At 70.7% G+C, this 14,361-nt stretch overlaps 2 protein-coding genes across 2 annotated transcripts; one reads left to right on the forward strand and one right to left on the reverse strand.

The window, feature by feature from the left end:
* The first annotated feature begins 313 nt into the window (after positions 1-313).
* Positions 314-9,697, forward strand: FAH (fumarylacetoacetate hydrolase). The gene is made up of 14 exons (XM_037511430.2): positions 314-427; positions 3,008-3,118; positions 3,266-3,387; positions 3,693-3,742; positions 4,842-4,932; positions 5,152-5,249; positions 5,333-5,385; positions 6,156-6,255; positions 6,375-6,505; positions 6,997-7,072; positions 7,839-7,885; positions 8,341-8,442; positions 9,058-9,175; positions 9,529-9,697. Exons 1-14 carry the CDS (start codon positions 347-349, stop codon positions 9,606-9,608), a joined length of 1,260 nt encoding a protein of 419 aa, XP_037367327.1. The 5' UTR covers positions 314-346; the 3' UTR covers positions 9,609-9,697.
* Positions 9,698-12,639: 2,942 nt separating this feature from the next.
* Positions 12,640-12,921, reverse strand: CTXND1 (cortexin domain containing 1). The gene has a single exon (XM_037511431.2). The coding sequence runs from the start codon at positions 12,870-12,872 to the stop codon at positions 12,693-12,695; it is 180 nt and encodes a 59-aa protein (XP_037367328.1). The 5' UTR covers positions 12,873-12,921; the 3' UTR covers positions 12,640-12,692.
* Positions 12,922-14,361: the final 1,440 nt, after the last annotated feature.

Genomic DNA, 14,361 nt, shown 5'->3' on the forward strand with positions numbered 1-14,361 from the left:
CCGGCTGTGCAGCCAGCGGCGGCACCGGCACCCCGCGGGGGAGACTGAGGCGCCCCGGGCGGAAGACGCCTGGGGTCCCTCTAGAGCCAGGGTCGCGCTCCGCGGAGATGGACCTGCGGAAAGAGGGGCGGGCCGGGCCGGAGGGGCGGGCCGGGGCGGACCGGAGGGGGGGCCGGGCCGGGCCGGAGGGGCGGGCCGGGGCGGGCCGGAGGGGCGGGCCGGGGCGGGCCGGGCCGGCGGGGCGGGCGGAGCGCAGGGCCAGAGTCCGCGCGGCCGCCCGCCTGCCGTCCAGCCGAGCCGCAGCCCTCGCCGCCGAGCCCGCGCCGCGCCCCGCCAGCTCGCCAGCATGTCCTTCGTGCCGGTGCCCGCGGACTGCGACTTCCCCATCCAGAACCTGCCCTACGGCGTCTTCTCCAGCGCGCGCCAGGTGCCCGCGCGGGGGCGGGGGCGGGGCGGGGCCCCTGGGGACCCTCGGGGCGCGGCCGCCGGCCTCACCCGCGCCCGCCGCGCGCTGCCCCTCCCGCGGGCGCCCGTGGGGTCCGGGGCCCGGCAGCCTCCCGGGGCGCCTCTCCGCGGACCCCAGACCCCAGGGACGCAGGGGCGGGGCGGAGGCGCGGGCGCTGGCTGGACTTCTGAGACCCGCCGCGCTGCGGCCCGCGGGGTGCCCGCCCTGCCCCCGCCCCCGCCAGCTCCTCCAGCTGGCTCTGGGCGAAGTCGATTGGCAGCGAGAAACCCCTGGACACCGCGGGATTCTCAGCACATCTGTCGAAAGGCCAGGCCAGGAAGCCCGGCTGCTCAGGGCTCCCCCCACCCCCCATCCCCCGTGGACTGGGGTCTGCTCTGCAGCGCCCCAGAATCCCCCTCCCCCTCCCCAGCCCCCTCCCCGGCCCTCCCTGCCCGGGCCCTGGCTCCCTGCCACCTTGGCCCAGGTAGCAGGGCCTTTCACAAGGGGCCGCTGGCCGCCTGTTGCAAGGGCCCAAAGGTTAGCCCCTGGCCCCTGGAGGTCGCACACACAAACAGGGGCGTGGCGGCCCAGACCGGCGCTGACTGGCCCAGCAGCCCTCCAGGCCGCGTGGCTGAGGCTGGTGGGGGTGGCCAGCAGAGAGGGCGCGGGGCTCGGGCCAGGCCCGCACTGGGCACCGGCACCCGGGCATGCCGGGTCTGGGGCGTCCCATCCCCGGAGAGCACGTGCCGGCTCCTCTGCAGGGTGGCGCCCCTCCAGGCCGGCCAGTTGCTCGTCCTCCCTTGCCGGCCACCAGCCCTTCAGATTTTTTTTAAAGATTCATTTATTTATGCATACAAGGATCAGGGTGCAGGCTGGCGGTGGGGGTGAGGGGACTCCCCAGAGACAGAGTGGGGAGCACAACAGGCGGATCCACTGAGATCCACGGCTGAGGGGGCAGCGGGGGACAGGAGGGGTCAGCTGCTTCCTGTGGGTCAGCTCCCTGGCCGGGCACCAACTCAGGCTGCAGCGGTGACAGCCTGAGACTGACCCCGGGCCACAGGGAGGCCCCCTCCATAGTTTGGCGCAGCAATTGTGACTTGACCAGTCCCTTCCTTCATTCTCTTATTTGGCCAGTGCTCCGGGTCCAGCTCCCCGCCAGGCTCTGGCCGGGAAGGCGAGTCCTTCCTCAGAGGTGCTGAGGGCTGAGGAACCCGAGAGGGGGAGGCCGCTGTGGGCTGCTGACTGGCTCCCTGCTCCTGGCCAGGTGGCCGCCACTTAGAGCCGGCCTCATGTCGGGACCCGCCTTTCTGCCGCCAGAGTCCTCCTTCTTGCGCAGGGTTCGCCTCCCCGAACAGCCCCGCAGCTCCCGTCGGAGGGGTGGGGGCAGGAGCAAGGCTTGAGCGTCGCCCATGTGTCCTGGGCCTGCGGAATGCTGCCCAGGGGACTCGAGCAAGGCCCGCGCCGTCGCCCGTCACAGCCAAGGAAACGGAGGCTAGGAGGCGCCCCGCGTCAGGCGGCCCAGCGGGTCGGGGCAGCACTGAGGTCACGTGTCCAGCTCCCAGACGAGTGGGGTGCTCGCCTTAGGAGGATGTGGACACAGCTGGCTGTGCGTTCTAGAGGCCCCGGGCCCTCCTGGTCAGCCCTGTGAGGTCCGCAAGGCCTGGGCCCTATTGGGGCAGTTGCTGGGAGAGAGCAGGCGTGGGCTGCACCCGGCTGGAGCTGCTCCTGCGCAGCTGAGGAAGCTGCTTCTGGGATTTGGGGGGGAGCCTGGTCTGGGGTCCGTGGGTGCCAGCTCGGGGAGCACCCGCTGTGCCTGTGGCCTGGCAGTGGCCTCCAGGCTGTAGACTGGGCTAGCAGGTGCTTCTGGGGTGCCCTTCCTGACCCCAGCTGGGCCTCAGAAAACAAGTCTCTGCATGTCCCCTGGGGGCAGCCCTGGACCCAGCGCTCTGCTTCTTTCAGAGGGGGGCTCAGGTGCAGGGGGGCACAGTGGAACTGGGGGTACCAGGCACTGGGGTGGCAGCCTCAGGGCCAGGTGGGGGTGTGGTGTCATGTGCTGGCTGCGTGAGAGATGCCCCACATGAGCACAGTGCGCACACAGCTGCTCCCCTCTCCATGCCCGGGAGGGCAGTGGCAGGCTGAGGCCGGGAGGCCCAGGAGGCTCTGCGGAGGAGGGCCAGGGCCAATCTGCAGAGCTCTTGGGCTCCCGTGGACAACAGGCTCGGGGCAGTGGACAGACTCTCCGCTCACAGCCCTTGGGAGCTTCCCTTCTCCTCCCCACGTCTGAGCTGCCGAGTGCACTCCAGTGCCCCCCACCCCACTGCCGGCTGCGGGGGCCACCCAGCGGGGTGCAGCCTTGCCTGGAGGGACTCCCCTCCCACCCACGGAGGCCTGGGACCTCCCTTCTGGGTGAACACGGGTTCCTGGGGCTCAGGCCACCCCGGGTCGCGGGAGGAGGGAGCTGGGGGGGGGTGCTCATGCCCCAGCTCCACGGCCCCAGCCTCCAGGGCCCTCCGAGGGGAGGCCACCCCACTAGAGAGCTTGAGCGCCAGCATGTCTCCCCAGGCGAGACCGAGGATCGGCGTGGCCATTGGCGACCAGATCCTGGACCTCAGCGCCATCAGGCACCTGTTCACGGGGCCTGTTCTCTCCCAGCACCAGGATGTCTTCAATGAGGTGGGTGCCGCGGTCCGTGCAGGGGCTGCAGAGGCCAGGCCCGTGCAGGGCAAGGCGGGCCTGGGGCTCGGGGTCTGCACCTGAGCGGCAGGGGCTGCTGCTGTCTCCCGGCTTCGCCACACCTCGCCTTCCCCTTTTCTGTCCCAGCCAACGCTCAACACCTTCATGGGCCTGGGCCAGGCCGCCTGGAAGGAGGCGAGAGCCTGTCTGCAGGACCTGCTGTCCGCCCGCCAGGCCCGGCTCAGGGACGACCCAGCGCTCCGGGAGCGGTGAGCGGGCGCCCTTGCCCGGGCGGGGGTCCAGCAGGGCTGTGCTCGAGGGCTTCGGCGGCCGTGGCCGGGCTGCAGGGTCACCACCACTGCTGGCCGTACCCCTGCGCCCCGGCTCCGGCCTCCAGAAGAGCAGCCCCAGGTTTGGGTAGTCAGGGGGGCGGCCCTCCCAGGTGGCCTGCCCGAGAGCTGCTGGGAATTGCCAGGGGGTTCTGGGAAGGGCCTGGGCTCAGCCCTCATGGGGGCTGCAGCGGGGACCCCGTGTCCTTGCTTAGATTTGCAGCCCTGGCTCTGGTTCATTTCAGTGCGTTCACGCCCCAGGCGGCTGCCACCATGCACCTCCCGGCCACCATAGGTGAGTGAGTTCCCGCTAGCCCAGGGCCACCCAGGACAGTAGCTGGGCTGTCAAGAGCTCAGCCCGGTGCCAGCTGGACGAGGTGCTGTTCAGACCTGGACACTGGGGTCCAGCGTTCCAGGCTGAATCAGCCTTGCGGAGGGCACCCCAGCCTCGTCCAGCTCCATGCTGTGGCCACAGGAGCCCCACTGGACGGTGCCATCCCTGGACAGGCACCTGGTGCTGGGCCCAGCAGTTGAGACACGGGTGGTAGTGAGGGCCAGAGAGCGCCCCAGCCCCTGGCCCTGCCCCCACAGCTGGCTGATGGAGTCCTGGCACCCAGGCCACAGGAAGTGTGCGCCCGGTCTCGGGAACGGTGTGCCAGAGCAGGCGCTGCCCCCCTGCCCCCACGGATTCCCTGGAGCCCTGGCGCAGAAGTGGGGGAGCAGCCTGGCAGCAGGCAGGCCTCACTGTGCCCTCCTCCCCTGGCCAGACAGTGGGCACCCCTGCTGGCACCCCCGCCTGGCCTCCTCTTGGGTCGGCTGTTGGGGGAAATGCCTGCTGTGCCTCTTCTGGGCCCGAAGGGGTGCAGGGCCTCCCCTCCCTGCCAGCCTGGCTCTGGCCCCAGCTGCTGGTCTGGACCAGCTTGGCCGCTTTGGAGAGAGATTTCCGAGCCGCGCAGGCAGGCGAACTGCCCAACGGGTTTGTCCTGTAGATTCTGGCAGTTGACTCCCCGAGGAAGCCGGGGAGCGGGTGCCAGCCCCTCCCAGGGCCCCACGAGACAGATGGGGAGGTGGTCTTGGCCCTGGGAGGGGGCAGGAAGCCAGCACAGGGGTAGGCGCTGCCCCGGGGAGGGAGGCCCCAGGGAGAGCGCGGCTCTGTGGGCACCGCAGGGGCACTGGGGGGCACGCCCGGCCGCTTGGGGGCTGCCGGGGCAGCGGCTACTCAGGCCACACACGTGCCCCCTTGGCCCAGAGGGCGGCTCCCGACTGCCAGCTCGTCTCGGGAGCCCCAGCGGGTCCTCGCGGCGCCTTGCGGACACCCCGCCCACCACGCGCCACGCCCCTCCCGCCCGCGTCCAGGCGCCGGCCGCTGACCACCCCGCGTCTCTGGCCTGCAGGCGACTACACGGACTTCTACTCCTCGCGGCAGCACGCCTCGAACGTGGGCATCATGTTCCGGGGCAAGGAGAACGCACTGATGCCCAACTGGTGGGTGCCGGGAGGGAGCATCTCCTGGTCCCCTTGGGCACCCGCCTCCCGCCGCGACCTGGCCGGCCCCGCCCCCAAGCTGGCCCCCGCAGGGTGTCCATCGCTCTGCTTGGGCCTTAGGGTCATAGGTCAGCTCTTCCTTTTTGTCTTTAAGTCTTAAAAACCCTGCGGGGCGTGGTGAGCAGACCGCCTGCTGACGCCTCCCCACCCCCCTTGCAGGCTGCACTTGCCTGTCGGCTACCACGGACGTGCCTCCTCCATCGTGGTGTCCGGCACCCCTATCCGCAGGCCCCTGGGGCAGATGCGGCCGGATGAGAGTGAGAGCTGGGCCCGAGGGAGGGCGCCCGCGGGGGGCGGGGTGTGAGGGCGCCTGGCTCACCGGGCTCTCTGTGCCGCACAGCCAAGCCTCCCGTGTTCGGGCCCTGCAAGCTCCTGGACATTGAGTTGGAAATGGTGAGCGGGAGTCTGGGTGACCCCTGGTAGCTCCTGTCCCCGCCGGTCATGTCCGTGGTTCCCGTCCCGGTCTCACTCCTGCACTGCGGGTAGCCCTGGCGGCACCCAGAGCCGGGTCCTCCGGGCCGCAGGGTGAGCTTCCTGGGCAGCACTTGGCCACCTGGTCCAGCAGCGCGTCCCTCGCACGGCCACGGGTGCCACCGTAGTCCAGGGCCTGTGCTCTTCTTTGGCGACTCTGCCCTGAAGTGCCCCCAAGGGCAGAGGCCCTCTGTGCCTCGCAGAGGAGGGGCCCGGGCTGCGTCCCCAGCGCCAGTCAGCACAGACCCGCACTGGGCCCCGAGCGGAGGCTGGGCCTGGAGGCTCCCACCCTGGCGGACGCCCTGTCCCGCTTGTCCTGTGCAGGGCGCCCCGACCCCCGCGGCGCGGCTGTGCTGGTTCCTCGCTGGCTGAGGGGCTCAAGCCTCCGGGACAGGGCCCTGGCCAGCCATGGGGCTGCGTCCCCCCGCGGTGCCAGGGCGGGGAGGCCCCGAGCCCCACACGGCGGGTGCTCCTCTGGAAGGAGGTCCCAGCCCCGCCCCGATTTCCCGGTGTGGTCCGAGGGGCGCTGGCTGCCGCGATGAGGACTGCCCGCTCCGCCCAGCACGGGCACGGATGGCCGGCGGGCCCTGCGCCGGCTGCCTGCGCTGCCCGGGCTCGGGAAGGCCTGACCTCCGCCCTCCAAGCACGTGCCCCGGCGGCCGCCCGGCTGGGCGCTCACCCGTGCCCCGCAGGCTTTCTTTGTAGGGCCCGGGAACCGCTTCGGAGAGCCCATCCCCATCTCCGAGGCCCACGAGCACATCTTCGGGATGGTCCTCATGAACGACTGGAGCGGTGTGCGGGCCGGGCCGGGGCGGGGCGCGGGCGGGGCGGGTGGGGGGCGCGAGGACGGGCCTGGGCGCGCGCGGGGCCCAAGCAGGGTGGGCTCGGGCTGACGCGGCCCCTCCCCCCAGCCCGAGACATTCAGAAGTGGGAGTACGTGCCGCTCGGGCCCTTCCTGGGCAAGAGCTTCGGGACCACCATCTCCCCGTGGGTGGTGCCCATGGACGCGCTGCTGCCCTTCGCCATCCCCAACCCCAAGCAGGTGAGCGGGGCGTCTTGTGCCGGGCGGGCCTGCTCTTGGGGAAACGGGGGCTTCTGTAGCCTCGGAGCCCCTCAGAGCTGGGGGAGTTAGCCAGCGGCAAGGGGCGGGAGTGGAGAGCGGCTCCTGGCCCCTCTGACCCCTGCCCCTCGGGGGTGACTCCCTGGCTCTGTCCCCTCCCCATGCCCTGTCCTCAGCAGGGAGGCCCCGCAGTACAGCTCCACTGGCCTCCTGCCCTGGCAACCCCCCCAGCTTCTCCCCTGCCGCCCAGCTCCAGGCACCCAGCTCCCCCACCCCATTCCCCACCCCCACCCCACCCCTGCCTTGCTTCCAGCACCTCCAGCCCAGCAGGCACCGAGGCCCAGAGACCACCCCTTCCTGTGGGCACCCCCCCCCACAGCTTCCCCCACCTAGCTCTTAGGCGAGACAGCTCAGTGCCCCTGCCTCAGGGGTCCCCAGGAGGGCCCAGCGCCTTGTCTGGTCTGCCCTCGCAGGACCCCAAGCCTCTGCCATACCTGCGCCACGACCAGCCCTACACCTTTGACATCAACCTCTCGGTGGCCCTGAAAGGTACTGCCTCGGCTGGGCGTGCTCTCCCTCCCGCTGCATTCTCCGCGTGCCAGTCTGCACGCGCCACACGCCTGGCCTGATACTGTGCCAGGACAGGTGCCCTCGGAGCGGGGCAGGAGTGCCAGCTGGGGTGGCACAGGTGCCCTGAGGAAGCACTGCCCTCCCCTCACGACAGTCATGGGGATTCCCAGGCCTAGAGGGGTGGCCCTCCCAGCCACTTAGTGAGGACCGAGCAGCCTGCCCAGCGCCTGGAGCCTGAGCCTCATCCGGGCGGGCTCTGGAAGGCTGGGGCAGGAGGTGCGGCCCAGAGCAGGCAGGTGGGTGGGGCCGGGCCAGGGCCCTCCCGCTGCAGCCCTCAGGGCTTGGTGCTGCTCCCAGCTGGGGCTTGGGGAACACGGCTCCCTGGGGCCACCTGTTCTCTGAGGGTCAGCCTCAGAGGGTCAGAGGGGACGCAGGGCCCTGGGAGGCCCGGTGCTGGGGCGGGGGTGGGGGTGGTGGGCTGACCCCCGCAGTGGCATTGCATGGCCGGCCCCGGTGCCCTGGATGAGGAGAGAAGGCCCGTCCTGGGGCCTGGGGGCTGCCGGGAGCACTGTGTCAGGGAGCTGAGGTCTTGCGGCCTCAGAGGTGGCGGGTGCTGGGCCGGGAGGGCAGCGTGGGCACTGGGCGTGGGGCTCCTGGCGGGTGGGTGCTGGTGGTCAGTCCTCCAGGGTCTTCTCCCTGCCTGGTGGTGGGGCCCGTCTCTGTGCCTGTCTCTGTCCCTCCCCAGGAGAAGGGATGAGCCAGCCGGCCACCATATGCAGATCCAATTTTAAGGTGAGCTTGACGCGGGGGCTGCCTCTTACGGGGTGGGGAGGGTCTCCGGGCAGGACCCGCATCGCCGCGTCCAGGTGGGGGTGGCTGGAGCACCTCTGCTTGCTCCTGTGGGGTGACCATGAGGTCAAGAGACCCCCCCAGACGGGACAGCAGCCACGTGGCCAGTGAGCTGCCTCTGAAGGTGCAGTTGGTGCTGCCCCCTGAGGTGCCAGGAAGCCGGGGCACTGTGTCCGGGTGGGGAGGGGGCCCTGCTGGGGCACCGGGTCCAGGCCGGGTTGCACGGCGCACGGGGGCGGGCATGCGTGTCCTCGCAGGGGGCCTGTGTGTAGCCAGAGGTCTGATCCTGGAGGTTGGATGCTCATGCTGTGAGTGAGGGGGTTGTGGGGAGAGTCGGGAGGTCTCTGGGGCAGCACGTCCTCCCGGGAGGCCTGCTGAGCACCCACCCGCGCCCCCAGAACATGTATTGGACGATGCTGCAGCAGCTCACCCACCACTCGGTCAATGGCTGCAACCTGCGGCCCGGGGACCTGCTGGCATCTGGGACCATCAGTGGGTCGGTGAGTGCCCAGCCCCACCCGCCTGGCCCCGCCTCTGGGCACCCCGGGGAGGGCCTGCGCGTCTGGCCTCCGGGTCAGGGTCTCCTTTCTACATTCTGACCCAAGGGGACGGCAGGAGGATGGGGGGGCCCTCTTCCAGGCGGTGCTGGCTGTCCCATCTCTCTGCCCCTCCCTGGATGAGGTCCCTCCCACCCCATGTGCCCACATCTCCCCATTCCCCTGTGCCCCTGTGTCCCCCATGTGCCCTCACCCGGGGCTGTGCTGCTGACCCCGTGCCGGGTCCGGCTTCAGCCTCTGGTTTGATGGGGCTCCGTCCTGTTGGTGGGGTGTCCGGCCCAGTCTAGGGCCCCCCTGTGCGCCAAAGTAGAGGGTGCCTATTTAAATGGTAGGAAAGTTTTGCGTCTGGGATCCTCAGCCTCAATTTAGATGCAGAATTTTGGGAACATTTTGGACCCAAAAAATAACCTGCCAAAACCTTCTGAATGGGCACCTTTGGGTGTGACCCGGCCAGCTACGCCTGCTGGGCGCGGCCTGCACTGCCCTGGCCTGGACCAGGGCGCCAGGGCTGAGCTACTGCGCCTGCGCCCGCTGACCACACCCCCTCTGTGCGGGCAGGAGCCGGACAGCTTTGGCTCCCTGCTGGAGCTGTCCTGGAAGGGCACGAAGGCCCTGGACCTGGGGAACGGGCAGAGCAGGAAGTTTCTGCTGGACGGGGATGAGGTCATCATAACAGGTGAGGCTGCCTGTGGGGCCCCCGCCCCGGCCACCCCCACTGGCAACCTGCCCCGCCGCCGAGGCCGACGCCCACCTCCGGGGCGGCCCTCTTGGGCAACCCGTGTCTGCCGCGCTGGCCCTCGTCCGCGCACCTCACAGATGAGGAAACTGGGGCCTGGGTCACAGGCGCACGGGAGGGCCAGGCCTTGGTGCGTGCGCGGACCTGGGGCCGGAGACCAAGCCCTGGCGGGAGGGCAGCCCCGTGGCAGCCATGTCCCCCACCCCCGCGGCGGCTCTGGGCACCCTGCCCCGTTGGCCGCTCTGAGAGCCTGTGGGGCCGGCCATGTGTGACCCCGGCCTCCTGTGTTCCAGGGCACTGCCAGGGGGACGGCTACCGTGTGGGCTTCGGCCAGTGTGCCGGGAAGGTGCTGCCCGCCCTCTCGCCAGCCTGAGTCTCTGCTCCTGAAGTCAGGGCTCGGCCGGAGCGGCCCCTCGCGCCCCCAGCTGGTCCCCCATGGGAGACGAATAAACCCCACGTGAGCCCCGCTCTGCTGTCCGTTTCCACTGTGTCCTAGCGTCCCGGGCCGGCTGTGCCGCCCACTGGGGAGACTCGGGGACTGGCCGCGGAGCCTCCTCTCTCAGTCCTCCGGCACTGGGCAGCGGGGCACCCCGGGGGGGCTGTGTGGGCGCACGCCCTGACCCGACAGCAGAAAGGTCAGCTCCGTCCCATCGCCAGCCTCGGCGGCATCCCAGCAGCTCCGCCCACATGCACAAGCCTGTCCTCAGCTGTGCTGGGGGCCGCGCCTGCTGACCCTTGCTGGGCAGAGGCAGTGGCTCTGGGGGTCGTTCCAGGCCCAAGGGGGAGTGTCCCTGCTCTGGGGACAGCGAGGGCCTGGTGCTCCTCTCAGGTGGCCCGAGGCGGATGTCTCCAGTCCAGCTCCACCCCGGGCGCCTCACCCCAGGCCCACAGCTTGGCCTCACGGCCACCTCCTGGGCGGGAGGCTGTGGCTCTGGCAGGTGCACCCCAGTCCCAGGCCTGTGGAGGGAAGATGGTAGGGCAGGGGCGGGGCCAGGAGCTCGGGCCTGCAGTGGCCCTCAGGCGGCCAGCGCCTATGCCCGTGGGTGTGGCAGCCAGGCCTCTGTCCTGCTCTGCTCCTGCGGCTGGAGCGTGTAGCTAAAGACGGAGAGTGAGTCTGGGGTGCTGTGGTCAGGCGTGGGGGGCTGTGGGAGGCTGGACCATGCTGCTCAGCAGAGTCGTCTGAGACCTGGGGCCTCGGCTTCCTGGGGCCTGTGTGCGGTTCCGGCCGACTGCTGGTCTGGGCTTCTGGGCAGTGCCTTCGCGCTGTCCAGCCTCAGCTTGGACCGTGGGCTGTCCTCGCCCCACGCCTCCCTGGCCTCGGCAGTTGATGGCGTGGGCGCCTCTGCCCTGGCCACACGCCCTGGGTGGTGCTTGCAGCTCCGGCCACCCGGGGCTGTGGACACGCCCAGGTGCGGGGCTGGGCCCGGGCGTGCGCCTGCCTGGCCTGCAGCGCCGTTCAGGGCCAGAGGCACACGGGCAGCGAGACCCCAGGCCGTGACAGCGGAGCCTTCTGGAGCTAGAGGGGCACGCCCAGAGGCGTCCCGGCAGGGGGTCTGGCTGGGGGCCGGGTCTCTGAGCCCTTGCCCTTCACCCCACCGCCCGCCGCGCTGTGAGCCCCGTGAGGGTGAGGCCAGAGGGGCCAGGTCGGCAATTTTGAGGACGAGGGAGCCGTGGCATGTAGCATCAGCTTTAATCGGGAAGGTCCTGGCCTGAGGTGGCCTGACAGCGGCTGCATCGTGTCTCCACCGTGCGCACACCTTGGAGCCCGCGGTGGCCGCGAGCGCCCCCCGGAGGGGCTGCCAGGGCTGCTTTTCTGCTCCTCAGCCAAACCGGGGCCCGCCCCCGCCCCTCCTCCCAAACAGACGCGGGCTGCGAGCCTGTCTGCTCCTGGGGGGCCCGGCCAGTCCCACCAGCATGGCCAGCAGCGCGCCCGGACTGGGGCAGGGGCTGGACGGGGGACCTGTGCCCTGGCCTTTGAACATTCAGTGGGATGAAGCTGGCCCCGGCTTCCAGGCGGACACCCGCCCCCGGCCCCTCGGGCCTCTCTCTGCAGGACCCGCGCAGCTGCAGCTGCGGACGGGCGCCCGCTGAGAACCACAGGGAACTTGCGGCAGGTGCCGCCCGCCCTGGCTACCACATGGGCCCGTGGGCGAAGATGCGCTATTGAGAGCCTGCCTGGGCGGGGTGCAGCCTGGGTGGCCTGGGCGGGGTGCGGCCTGGGCCCCAGCCGCCCAGCGGGGGACCCCCACCCGCACGCACGTTGGTGTGTGTGAGGGCATGTGTGCTTTGGATGTATGTGTGAGTGTGTGTGCACGCTTGTGCTGTGTGCAAGTGTGAGTGCGGGTGCACACACGTGTGTGCCGTGCACCTGGAACACACCTTGATTTGTGTCTGCTGAGCCGCAACAGCCCAGAACTGCGGCCTATTCTCCCTCAGGGTCCCACAGCCCAGGGCCCAAGTGGCTGGGGCCTGGGGTGCAGGCATTCAGGGGGCTCAGGCCTGCTCTGGGAGTGGCAGCCGCGCCTGAGGGGACACCCCACCATGTTCATGGGGGGCTGTCAACGAGCACACGCGACCCCTGAGGCCAGGCCGCCGGTGGGCCTGGCTGGGAGGTGGGCCGGAGCTGTGCCCCCAGCACAGAGCCTGCTGCCCTGGTGGGGTCGGGGAGCACCCTGTCCCCCCGCGTCGCCCCACCACACCCTGCGAGGTAGATGCTGCTCCCTCATGTCCGGGGACCTGGGCTCAGGGCCTGCGCACGAGCAGAGGCGCGCGGACTTGGCCAGGCCACTCTCCAAGCCGCAGCTGTGAGTGCCGGGGCAGGCATCGCGCCCCAGGTTGCAGACACAGGCCTTGCCCCACCGCCCGCAGCCGGGCCCCTCCTTTCTTTCCTGTGAGGTTTACACAAAGCAAAGGGTGAGGCCCTTCTGGGCACCACCGGTGAGGGGACAGACAGGAGCGGCCAGCCTGTGTCCAGCATCCGCCTGCCGGCCCGCCCTCCAGGGAGCAGGGGCAGCCGGCACTGGGGGGAGAGGGCGGCGGCGGGGCTGGGGGTGGGGCAGGGACTGGACGCCCTTGGGCTGGGGTGGGGCATGGACAGTGGGGGTGGGACGCGGGTCTGCGCAGCTGGGTGGGGAACTGAGGGCCACCCGCAGAGTACGGCTCTAAAAACTGTAGAAAAGACAAGAAAATATATCAAAACGGAGGTCCCCTGGGGCTCGACATGCCCTCCCCTCGCCTCTCCTTGTTTTCTGGGTTTCCCCAAACTTCCGATGTGTATAAAAGGGAAGACAAACACCTCTCCTGGCGCTTACGGGGCCTGGCTTCCGCGGGTCCCTGCCGGGCGGGGTCCGGCGGTCCAAGCACCTGCTGCCCACGCCGCCCCGGAGGGCTCCCTGCCGCCGGCCCTCATCTGCGCCCCCAGCCCCCAGCCCGCTCCGCGGTGGGCGTGGCCGAGGGCCTAGTCGTCCAGGTGCTGTTCCTCCCAGGTGGAGGTGGGGATGGCGCTGTAGGGGTCCATGATGACCTTGGCGCAGCGGATGATCATCGCCACAAGGAAGAGGCAGAGGAAGGCCAGGCAGGCCAGGGTCAGCCCCTTGTCCACGTCCACGTGGACCGGCTCCGGCGTGGGCTCCTCCATGGCGCAGCTGCAGGCCCCTGCGGCTTGGGGGCAACTGGTACCATCTTCAGCCCTGCGGGGAGCAGCACTGGTCACCTCACTGGCCACTCTGAGGAGGGCCACTCCGAGCCCTGCCCACCAGAGCCAGCACCGCCGCCAGGGAGACACACGGGGCCGGAGGGGAAGGGCCCGAGGCATCCAAGAGTATCTGCATGGCCCCCGCCCGGGCTGCGGCCTCCCCAGGGCTGGGCGGCCCACACAGTGCGCCGGGAGTGGGGCCACCCCAGGGAGCAGCTCCCCCCCAACCCTGCTCCTCTGCCCGTCTGCAGAGGCAGGCCCAGGAGCGGGGCGGGGAGGTGGGGTCCCCCTGGCCCAGAGGGGAGGCCGTCGGGCAGGACGAGGTTGGCTGTCCTCCCCGCGTGGCATAGTGCCACATCACACGGCTGGGCCGTGTCCACACGCAGCTGTGTCCTGGGCACAGCGGGCCAGTACTGACACGCCACGTCACAGGTGTGGAAACCGAGGCATGGGAGGCCCCACGTCCCAAGCCCCAGGCCTTTGTAAGCCCAGAGCCCAGTGGAAGGCCCCCTCCCCTCCCCTGGCCGCCCAGAGCCCCCACCTGCTGCTAGGAGAGGGCCGGTCACCCGGCCATCAGGCTGCGGGCGTGGGTTGGGGTGCGGGTGCGGGGGGGCTGTTCCTGGGAGTGAGGGGGGAGGCACTGGGGCTGCAACAGAGCAGAGGGGGGTGGGCGGGGGCTGGGGGCTCCTTCCTTCTCTTCGAAATGAAACATCCTGACGGTGGCGGTAAAAGCGGTGTAACATCAGGTCCGCCCTCGTGAGGCTGTGGTGTCGCCCGCCCACCTCCAGGCCGTCTTCATCTCCCCAAGGGACCCGTCCACTGGACACCAGCTCCGTCCCGAGGCCACCAGCCACACTCGGAGAGGCCCGCTGACCGCGCCCCGGGGCCGGTTAGCAGTGCTTTCTCGGTCCTTCCGGAGGGGTGAGGGCCGAGGCGTCTAGACAGACCGGGCCCGGCTCAGAGCAGTGTGCTGGCCGGCCTGGACACGCCCTCGCCCCGGCCAGCCCCCCAGCCGGCCAGCGCCTGACCCCACGCCGACCCAGGCCTGGTGCTGGGCCTGGCAGCCGCATCCCTGTGCCCAGCTGCCTGGTGCAGGGAACTGGCTCAGACTGGGCACTGGCCCGGCCGGCCGGGGCCTCTGGACGGGACTGCGAGTCTCTCCCCCGCCTTTGAGTTGACTCTCAAGCACCCACTGTTTCCCTAACCGGGGAGGAGGTTAGGGAGGTTCCCCGGGATGTGTCTGTGTGCGGGGCTCCAGCAGCGTCATTCCCGGGAAGCCCAGCCCCTCCTCCAAGCCAGGGCACGGGGTGAGAGGGGCAGGGCCCTCCGAAGCCCGGGACGCCCCTGCCACCCCGTCCAGTTCCCCCGAGCTGCCCCCGCCTCCCAGAGCAGCCTCAGCTGCTGCTTCCTTGGCAGCCAGCGTCCTGGCCCC

This window comes from Talpa occidentalis, unplaced genomic scaffold, assembly GCF_014898055.3.
Source record: "Talpa occidentalis isolate TD23 unplaced genomic scaffold, MPIMG_talOcc4v2.1 talOcc4.14, whole genome shotgun sequence".
Classification (NCBI taxonomy): Eukaryota; Metazoa; Chordata; class Mammalia; order Eulipotyphla; family Talpidae; genus Talpa; species Talpa occidentalis.

Bases quoted from the DNA above. Each gene is read 5' to 3' on its own strand.
- FAH (XM_037511430.2), top strand. From the start codon at position 347: ATGTCCTTCGTGCCGGTGCCCGCGGACTGCGACTTCCCCATCCAGAAC. The intron at 5,250-5,332 runs GTGAGAGCTGGG...TGTGCCGCACAG, and splicing joins GCAGATGCGGCCGGATGAGA to CCAAGCCTCCCGTGTTCGGG. The intron at 5,386-6,155 runs GTGAGCGGGAGT...CGTGCCCCGCAG, and splicing joins TGGACATTGAGTTGGAAATG to GCTTTCTTTGTAGGGCCCGG.
- CTXND1 (XM_037511431.2), bottom strand. From the start codon at position 12,872: ATGGAGGAGCCCACGCCGGAGCCGGTCCACGTGGACGTGGACAAGGGG.